This window comes from Anomalospiza imberbis, chromosome 2, assembly GCF_031753505.1.
Source record: "Anomalospiza imberbis isolate Cuckoo-Finch-1a 21T00152 chromosome 2, ASM3175350v1, whole genome shotgun sequence".
Taxonomy (NCBI): Eukaryota; Metazoa; Chordata; class Aves; order Passeriformes; family Viduidae; genus Anomalospiza; species Anomalospiza imberbis.
The window spans coordinates 78,469,684-78,479,956 of NC_089682.1; the positions used below are offsets into that span (position 1 = coordinate 78,469,684).

General features: G+C 42.7%; 1 protein-coding gene across 3 annotated transcripts in view; it reads left to right on the forward strand.

Annotated features, from left to right (window-relative positions):
* The first annotated feature begins 381 nt into the window (after positions 1 to 381).
* GSK3B (glycogen synthase kinase 3 beta) overlaps positions 382 to 10,273 on the forward strand; it is a 143,839-nt gene continuing 133,947 nt past the window's right edge. For all 3 annotated transcript variants that reach the window (XR_010996445.1, XM_068181957.1, XM_068181958.1), the window contains exon 1: positions 382 to 626. Coding sequence is in view for 2 of the 3 variants with exons in the window: in XM_068181957.1 (XP_068038058.1) it covers positions 539 to 626 (88 nt within the window). In the remaining variant the exon portion in view is untranslated. The remainder of the gene's footprint in view (positions 627 to 10,273) is intronic.

Here is a 10,273-nt window from a genome sequence, read left to right on the forward strand (position 1 = left end):
TTGCCTGCCGCCTCCCTCAGAGGCGAGGGGGAAGGAGAGGAACGGGGAAGGGGGAAGGAGGAGAAGGAAGAAAAAGAAGAGAAGGGAAAAAAAAGAGATAAAGCAAATAAAAGGAGAGAAACGCGGCGGCGGCGGGATCGGAGGAGCCGGGCCGCGAGCCTCCGCCCCATGTGACTGGCGCCCGGGGTGGGGGCAGCGAGGCCCAGCGAACCCCCCTCGCTCGGGAGCGGCGCCGGGGGGAGGCGGCTCTCGGACCCACCGGCGCGGCCGGGAACGATGGTCGTGTGAGGAGCGGGCGGCGTGAGGAGGAGCAGGAGGCAGGAGAAGAAGAAGCAGCCGCCGGGCGTCAGAGACCGAGAGGGGAGGGGGCTTCCCCGGGGGGGGAGGGGGGGGTCCCGGCGTTTCATGTGGCGCGTCCCACCCGTCTCCTGCAGCTGAGCGAGCGAGGGAGCGGCAGGCGGGCCCGCCGGGGCGAGGCGGAGGGCGAAGGCAGGAAGAGGAGAGAGGTGATCGCCGTTGGGGCAGAGCGGGAGAGACCATGTCCGGGCGGCCCAGGACCACCTCCTTCGCGGAGAGCTGCAAGCCGGTGCAGCAGCCCTCGGCCTTCGGCAGCATGAAAGTCAGCCGTGAGTATCCTGCCCCCCTCGGGTTGGGGGGTGAGGGCCGGGGAGGCTGCCCCCGCCCTTCGCCCAGGCGGGGAGCGGCGGAGGGAGCCTGGCCCCAGCCCCGGCCTCGGCAGCTCCTTTCTCTCCCCTTCCCCCCCCCCCCCCCCCCATTAACCTTGAATAGGCGCACGCCGCCGCTCCGTTCGGGGCCTGCTGGACGGAAAATCCCGATGGGTTTGTCCTCGTCCTTAGCTCCTGGTCGCTGCCAGCGGCCTCTGCCTCATTAAAAAGCCATTTTCCCCCCTTTGTGAAACGGATTGGGAGCTCCGTAGTCTCTATTTCCTTTTCATTCCCCCCCTCCTCCCACCTAAAGGAGGAAACGAATTGCGGGCACACAGGTATGACCGTGACATTCACTTTCATTATGTATTTTTTTGATTTTTTTTTTTTAAAGCACTCCTGGCTGTTAAGGGGAGAGAGCATGGAAGGTTTTTCCATGCACCCGTAGATCGGGTGTGAGCACCTTTTAGTCCAGCCCATTAAAAAAAAAAAAAAAAAAAAGGAGGGGGAGGGGAGCTTACAAAAGGTGTCTCTAATATCCTCCAGGCTCTGGTAAAATGCTCAGAAGAAGGCATAAGAAAATGCTTATTTTGAAATAACTACTCCACGGGCTCACATGTCAAGCTTGGCATTCTTTTTCCAATTTTCTGATCAGAGAAATATTTTTTAAGAATGAGGCCTGTGCTTTTCTGCACAGACATGTCAGAAATGCTTAATGTGTGCCCATTCTTCGTATTCTATCCGATGGGGTTAGCTGGTTTATGTGAATTAAAAATATGAATTAAACCTTAACAAATGTATTGTGCTGATACAAAAAGGCCCAGTTCTGAGTTGCTGTAGATCAGCTATGTGCTTATCATATGGAATTTCTTTACTCCTGACTTGAATATGCTCACATTAAGACCTGAATTGTTCTTCCAGATTCATATGAACAGTGTAGTTTTTAGAGTTATTTTCTTTTTTCTTACGGAAATGCAGGATAACATTTTTATGGGACCCGGCATGCTCAATATGCATTCCCATTCAATTGATCTATTTGATATTCGTGTAAAGGCACACCTGACATGGCTCTGTGAGTACATGCCTGCATCCAACGAAGGGGCTAGTGTGTTTCATGCCAAAGCACTGGGAGATTGTGGGCTTTTTGACAGATGAGAAATTTTGATAGCTTTTTTGCACTGAAATGTCTTCCACTGTGGTTGAAGCCTTGAAGAGAGCATTTGGCTCGGGGGCTGTAGTCCACCTTATAACTGCATGATCAGTGTGCCAGCAGCCCTCCAGAAACCATGGGTGCAGTTAACCCATCTTAGCAGCACGACAACGTAGGTTTGATCAGGTCCAGCATTAGTATTTATTAAGGATTATTGATCTGTACGGAGGAGAACTGTGGGTGACTCCATTTTAATTTACTGGCTTACTTTATGTGCCTGTGGAATGGAAAGCAGGTCTTGTTGGTCAGTATTTCTGCAGGTGGCTGTCTAAACCGAGCGAGACCTCAACCTGTCATACTCAGCAACTAAATTTGTCTTATTCAGGCTCTGCAGCTTGATTCTTGAAAGGTCATTGATGCTCCTTTCCCGTTTATTTGAGGTCAAAGACTAGACAGATGCTTGCCTGTGAAGAGGGTGCTAACTGATGCAGACTAACAAGTTTGCAAATATGATTCAATCCCAAGTGTATAACACTGAGGGAGAAACAAAGGCCGTAACATAAAGCGCATGCACTTGTGATAACCCCCCCAGTCGCTCTAGTCATGTGCTCCTGGTCCTTCTGCTGTCTGGAAAAAAATGTCAGAACAAAGCAAGAGAACCACATTCAAGGATTCTGTGGGAAGTGCCGTTTCTATTTTCAGTTAATCCAGCCGTGTAAGACAGCCTGGGAAGTTAACTTTTTTCTTTGCTTTTTAAGTGAGAAAAATTCCAGGGTCTCAAAAAAGGTTATGTTTTTTTGGTTAGCACAGTCTTGGTAATATCTTATCACATGATGTAGCAAGCTGTGTATTGCCGGTGTGGAGTGCTTGTGTGGTGAACAGAGTTAGGTCGGCTCTTTCATTTTGATATATATTTATAGGCTGATACTTAGTCACCTTCTGAACCAGTTTGGGTTAAAGCTGGGACAAAAGACTCCTGGTGAGGAAGGTGAAAATAGATAGATTGGTATTTTCTGAGTTTCTGGGACATCTTTATTGCTTCTGTCTTGGTGTGGGTCTTTGGAAGCAAAACCTGACTTGTTTGATGTCAGCCTTTTTGCTCGCATTTGTAAGGAGGGGTGAAATCAGATGATGAAGTCACTCTTGTTCTGATGGCTGTTGCAGCTATTGCTTTTTCTGGCTGAGTGCTGCAACAGTTACCTAGGAAGGATAGATCTAAGGGATGAGAAAAGGATTCATAAAATACTGGAGGAGGGTTCATTGTTCCTTGTGTTTCCTGGGAGGAGCAGAACTAGAACCATACTGTGATTGCACTTCTTCCCAAGTTATATGAGGAGGAAAGAGTGAGGAAGGATTTTTCATCTCTTGGCAGTTGAATTTACGATACTTTGTTCTCAGAAGTTGGTTAACTGAATGAAGCCTTGAATGGAAGGATGGGGGATTACCAACAGCTGCTTCTCCTTTGGCTGTTGGGAAAAATGCCTTCTCATGCATGCTGCTCTCATTGCCCTGTCAGGGATGTTACAAGGATTTTAACATCTCTGCAAGAGTAGGAACCCTGTGGCCTTCATGTATCTCTTTCAATCCATACATCTGTCTTCTGAAATCTGACTATTTTTATTTCTCTATTTATATTTTGGTAGTTGTGAAATCACTCAACCATATGGATTTCTACATTGAAATAGTTCTCAAATAGGGACTTCTTTGTGTGGGTCTGTGTTGTTGGGTCTGTAGGCTTTCCCTGAACAAAAAAAAAGAAGCATGTGTACTCCTTGTGTTAAGCCTGTCCCTCAAAAGGAGGGAGCTAGGCTTCCAGTTTTCCACTTACTGATACTATCAACGTGCTCATTATAGTAGGAGAAGAGATAGGAGCTTGAAGTTTTCTTTTGTTCTTCAGCTAGTTGCTCTTACACTGCTTACAGATGTACCTTGTTTCTCAAATGGGACAAAAATAATCCTGAAATACAAAGGGTAGTCATGCAACACATTACTAAAAATATCAATACAAAAATAGAAGTCTCAAAGTTTGTAGTTTGAGAATTTTCATCTAATGACTGTAGAATTGTTTTTTTTTTTTTTTTCTTCTCTGAGCTTCTGGGAAATATACGTATTTCAAGTAACACCAAGTCCTTGCAGACAGCAGTACTTATTCTAACTGTAGCCAATTGTCTTGATGGTCTGCAGTAAATAATGTCTTGGCTAACACTTGCCATGAAGAGTTTTGCTTCATGTGTGAGTGTCATGGGTCTGTAATTGGTTATACAGGATTTGTCAACTTGGAGGGTGAGGAAGGCAGTTTTATTTGCTTTAGCTAATTCTGATGTTGACCACATACTCTTGGTTGCAAAATCTAAAGGACAGTCTTGTAATAATCCATTTTGGACTGTGGAAGAATGTTTCAGTGGTGCCAAACTTGGGGTTTGTTGAAGCTTTTCTTTTCTTCTTAGATTCACTGGGTTTTTTTCTGTATTGTAAAATCTCCTGAAAGCACAATAGCTTGGTAAGCTTATATTGCTATGTGTTGTTCATACAGAGTATGGTGGCTCTTTAAAAGTGGTTCATGAAGGAATAAAGTCTGTGAGTTTGCTGCTCTTTTAGTAGCTATTCCACAAGCCACAACATAAAAGGGACTGCTTTTTGGGTAGCAGTGGTGACAGTCTAGGTGTCAGTTTAGTTTAATGCTGTGTGGTGTCCAGGTAGGTGTGTGGTAAGAGCCTTGGAAAAGGGCACTCTGGGCGCCTTCAGTGAGAAGGAATGAGTGGGGCTGTTGAAACTGGCAAAACGATTGAGATAATACCACCTGGTGTTTCTCAACCCAGTTAGGGTAGGGCCCTCTCTATTGCTTTGATAGCAGTTTCTGCCTAATTGGTTTGTGAAACTGAAAGCTGCCCATCCTGCTTTCCTTGCTGGAGAGAGGAAAATCACTCCCTTCCAGAAGCCTGCTGAGCGTTATGTGTCTGGCCGTCGCTCATCATAGCCCTGTCCAGCTTTCTGACTGCTGCTGGGTGAGCAGCTTTCTTCATTCCTAGATTGGAAAAAAAATGCACTGAGGGGGTCAGCTAATGAATGTGTGCCTGAGTGGAAAGTGTTTCATGTTACAGTGGCCCAAAGTTGTGCCTTACAGTCTGAAAATGAATAGAACTGGCTGCTGTACTTAATTCTGATGCTGACAGACTCTTTCCTCTTTATTAGTTGAGCATTCCATTTCTGTACTGCACATTTCCTCTTCCCAGCACTGCCTCTTGGAGGTGATCCCCTCTTGTATTACCCCTTGACTCACCTTCTGCATTTCCTAGCAATATTGGAACTGTCTTGTTCACCTGTTTACACAGCTGTGGCTTATGGAGTATGTTCCTTGCCTGTATGCATCCTGGCTCTGGAAGTTGTATCACTTCATCTGTTAACTTGATAGGGCCTTGTAGGTATCACAAGCAGTGCCAGGGAGATGAGAAAAGCTGAAGACCACCCCACATCCTGGAGAGCTCCCTCCTATTGCTCCAAGAGAGTTCTTTAATTTTCTTGTGTTCTCCAGTATTGGTGTTCAGTTTACTCATCGCAGATCTTCACAATGGTATGAATCTGTGGGATGTTGGCTGTTGCTGTTCCCTCAGCCCATGCTCTGTCTTAAACTGGAAGGATGTCTGAAGAAGATTCTGAAAGTATACAGGGTATTTGTGTGCAAAAAGCCTGCAGTTAAAGCTTTGTGCTGCAATCAGCTGTAGCATTTTCTGAAATAAATTAATGCTAAACCCCTTGGTTATTTGAACACAGTAGCTAAACTGTGCCAGGTGCTTGGAGAACACTTGAAGCCTCTTGGTTCAAGCTATTGGAGTATTTTAGTTTTAAATGACTGAGTCCCATTTTAAATTGAAAAGTCTGTTACCTCTGAATTTTGAGAAATTTCTGTAGACAACTTAAAACTTGAATATTTTTCTGGAGGTCTCTCTCTTTAGATTTTATAAAAAAAGTTTAAAAATCAACTTTACTCTGAGGACTTTTAGTCACCCATAGCTAGTGTGGGAAGTGCTAAAGTGGCTGTCTCCTGTAGCAGCGATATGGCTGGTGGAGTTACTTGGCTGCTTTCTGAATTTAATGAGCATCAGCCTAGAACAGCCTTGAAAGACAAACAAAACTTTTAAAGTAAAGCAACTAGGAAAAGGAGAATATTGAAAGTTTGAATGCCTCACAGAATATCCAAGTCCATGCAAAATCAAAAATATTGTCTTTTCAGAACTTCTTTCAGAAAGCTGCACAGGTGCTCTTTTATTTATGTATGTTGAAAATAAATGCCAATTACAACATTTGCAATGCGACAAGAAAAAATACTCTTTCAGCCATAAAGGCTCAAAACCCACAGTGTACTTTACAGGTCAGACCCCCTTTCTTCAGATGCAAAATCAGGAACTCCCTTGTCACTTCCCATCCTACAGAGACTGTTTCTAAAATGCTGTATGCTGCCATTGGGGGAGGTGGAAGTTTGGAGGCATAGTGGTCTATGCCAGTTTATATTTTTGAATTCATTTAAAATGTAACCACTTGAGTGCACTCTAGCAATCTGATCTTGAGGTGAGAAAGGTGTGAGATGTGGTAGCAAGATGCAGGTCTGTGAGAAATGGCTACATCATAGTCATGCTCAGATAGCTGTTCCTGGTCAGTGCTGCTGGATCTCATTAAACAGAAGTCTAAAATGAATCTCTACCTGAAGCTTTTGCAAACTGGATTTGGTTAACAACGATTTGCTTTCACCACCTGTTCAGAATCCTTCCAGCCCCCATAGATGATAGCTTACCATGCCACAGAGAGAGGGTCATTATTTAGGTGTTTTCCATGAAAAAGGTGCGTATTTGACTCAGTCCTATAGGTGTTGCTGTGTGATGTTTTGTCAGGGCAGTAGGAGAGGCGAGATGATGGTATTTCAATAGGAAATCCATGTTGGAGACCTTTCTGAAAGCAGTCCTGTATCACTCTCTTGAGAATTGTCAAAAATATGAATGTCCAGAAGTCATACTGCTGTGCCTCTAAAAGAAGTGGACAGTGATTTTTCTTGTATGTTCAGTGCTATCAAAGAATCTTTTCATTAGATGCTCTTGCCACAGATGACTTGTCTGTTGTTCAGAAAACGAAATAAAGCAAAGCAGTTCACTCTGTACTTTTATCTCTTGCAGACGGGAAGTAGATCTAAGCATTTAAGGCAATTTGTGTTCTCACCTAGTCTGTCTTATAATGGAAGAAAGGAAAGTGGTAAGATAGCTTGTCAGTGTCAAGAACTCAGGGCTTTTTTTTTTTTTTTTTTTTTTTTTAACAAAAGCCATACAGCAACATCTCATTCTGAAGGGACGGCTCCAGTCCTTGCCAGGAGCTTTGCTGTGTCTCTGTAACAGGGACTGTGTATTTTCTGGCTTGGTTTCATCAGCTGAGGGAGGGGCTGTTAACTGTATATCAGTGCCAGTGATTCCTGCTCAGGTGAAAGTGGGCTGCCAGTTATCTTCTACTTTGACTAATTTCTAGATGATTTCCAGGGTTTCTGTGTGGGTGATAGAGAGTCAGGTTACTTGAAGGATCAATGCTATGGGGCTGCAGTGGGCCTTGGTGCCTGCCATAGGAAATTCACTTTAGCTTGTACAGAAGTGAGAACACACACCTAAGAAAAATATACCTTTATAGATTTGTAATATGTCTAAATAGGGCTGAGTTTCTCTTTCTTTGAAGGATATAATAGTAAATGTAGCATTGGTGAAAGTATTTTTGTGTCTGGAAAATGTCTCTTAAACTTGATATATCACAATAATGTGTAGTGATATAGTTACATTGCTTGACGTATCTTTTCAGGCAGTTGGACTGAGTTGGAGAAACATTTTAGTAGTCCAAGTGCCTGACAGTAGATGATCATAATAATAGACTTGCTGATCAAAAGGGAAGGGAAAGATATTTCTTACTGTTGCCACTGGATAAGTAATGCTCGGGAGGGTATATATGACTTAGAAATTCTGGCCCTGCACTGTGCTGTTGTATGCACATGAGGGTAAATGTTTGACTGCAGCTGCAAAAATTGCCCGTCTTTTTGGTCAGAGCACTTAGAAGGAGAAAAGTTGGGTGTTGGCTCTGAAGTTATAACCAGAAGGGAAGCAGCAGCTGAATTTTTCCAACCAAGGCAGACTTCTTACAGCCACATCATCTCTTTTGACTTTTTTAGTAGGAATATAATTCTTGTCAGATACAAACCCTGTAGCTCATAGTAATATCTTTTGCCAGGAATGCAGGCAATTGTTTAATTTTCAGACAGGCCAAGAATATGTTTTGCAGAAGGATAAACTGTGACTGTTGCTGCAGAGAAGAATTTGGTTTTTCTTGCTGTGTAGAAAGAAAAAACTATTTAGTCACAGTTGATAGTGTCAATCTGGTTTTTTGATTCACACCCTCATGTAAACATTTACATAGAGCATACAATGCTATTTGTACCCCATCTCATGTGCTTAGTTGTTTCAAGTATCTGTTTAAGAAAAGCAGCACAATGAATTGATCTGTGTGAGCAGGTTTCCTAGAGGGACGAAGGGGTCACAAACTCATCAGCCTAAAGAAACTGAATATTTGGATGTTGGCCAAGTAAATGTGAATCATTTGGCACAGATCTATATCCCCATGAATGAAGCCCATAACCATAAATATATTCCTCAATTTGTGGGGTTCAGTATCAGCATCAGAAAGAATGTTTTGTGCCTCACTTAGAGAATGAAAGCTTTCTGGCAGGGCAACCTCTCTGCAGGTGAGTAGATGAAATGTCTTGTTTTCTTTATATATACAATTGCTCAATTGAAACCTAAAGAAGCAGAAAATGCTGTTGTCCTTGAGAAGAATGTATCTGTTGACCATTTCACTTCTAATCTTGCCATCTTACTTGTGGTTATGTGTACTGCCTTGTGAGCCATGGGTATGTATAGTCATGCACCATAGCAGTTGTAAGTTAATTGTTTTTCTCTGTGTTCCTCAGAGAATAGAACCTTCCTAATCAAATTCCAGTTTTAGAGACTTTGGAATAGATTTACCAATATGTTTTAGTAACCACAGTGGATTGCAGAGCTGACCTGAGTCTTGGGGAAATGTTTTAGAGGCCCATGGAAAGCTAGGTGATGTTTTTCTGTTTGTCTGGGTTTTCTAGTGAAACATCTATTAAGTGTACTAGAGACAAAAGCATATGGTTTGTGTGGAGTGAGAGAACTTCACTATTCCAGAAATTGTGGACCCAATCTTCAGATGATACTGGTCAGTGAGAGAGCAGGGAAAGCTTTAATTACAACTCCCAAAATAAGGTACTGTCAGTTTTAGATTGAGCTCAACTTTAAAACTGCTCTTCCTTGATCCGTGCAGTGGGCATGAGTTGGTTTGTGATTGTGTATAGTTTGTTATTCAGGTGACATGGGGATGGCAGTTGAGTTCAATGACTCTTCACATGCTCAAGTGAAGTTCACCAGCAGGAATGTCTGAATGTCATTCAAGCAATCAGAGCATGTTTCAGAAATGTATTGAGCTTAATGGAAGATCTTAGGGGAATGAATGCTGCCAAATCTGCAAGTCTCTTCTATTTTGGGATAGATTCAACTTCAGTGGACTGTTGATTCCCTTCAGCTAGAGTAGCTGGCTTTCAGTGTCCATGAAAACTGACAAGGTTCAAGCATGAAAAGTGTCATGGATCTCTGACAGCAAAAAACAGTGGCTGTTTTCCTGGGTATCACATTTGAAATGCCTGTGGGATTTTGGAGACTGGTAGAGAGATTCATGAGGCAACAAGCAACATTTTCTGTTTGGTGTCAGTGCCTTGGCTTTAAGCAATAGCTTGTGGATTTATTTTTTTCTCTAATAACCCAGGCTGTTTTTTCAGTGGTAATGTTTGAGCAGTTAATGATTGACTGTAAATATTTATTACAGTGGGCCAACCCTAAAAGGAAGTAGTGCAAAAATGTTTATGCTGTGTCTATAACTTTTAATAATTATGATACTTCAGAAATATTTACTGAAACAATGACACTGTCTGCATTTCAAAGTATCTGGTGAAAGCTCAATTTTTATTCTTACATTGTGGCATAATTGCAAAACAGAAATGTTTTCTAGCATTAGTTTAAAACATATAGTATCTACATATGCTTTTTAGGGTTTTTTGTTATTGTAGGATGAGTTTTTTTTGTTTATTTCGTCCTTTGCTCTTTTAATTGAAGAGCAGGTGGAATTATGAAGGTGGTCCTGGCAGACTATTTCAAAATCAGTGGATTCTAACTGAGAAAAATCGTGTTAAGTTGTGCTCTAGCAGCTCTTTTTGCTCTATTACTTTTTACGTGTATTTGATTATAGAGAGACACACACATATGCACGGTCAGAAATATGATATGAAGGGGAGGAGATGATCTAGAGTTCTGAGATCTGGAATTTAAACCTTGGCCACATGTGAAGGCTTCTACTTTAAAGC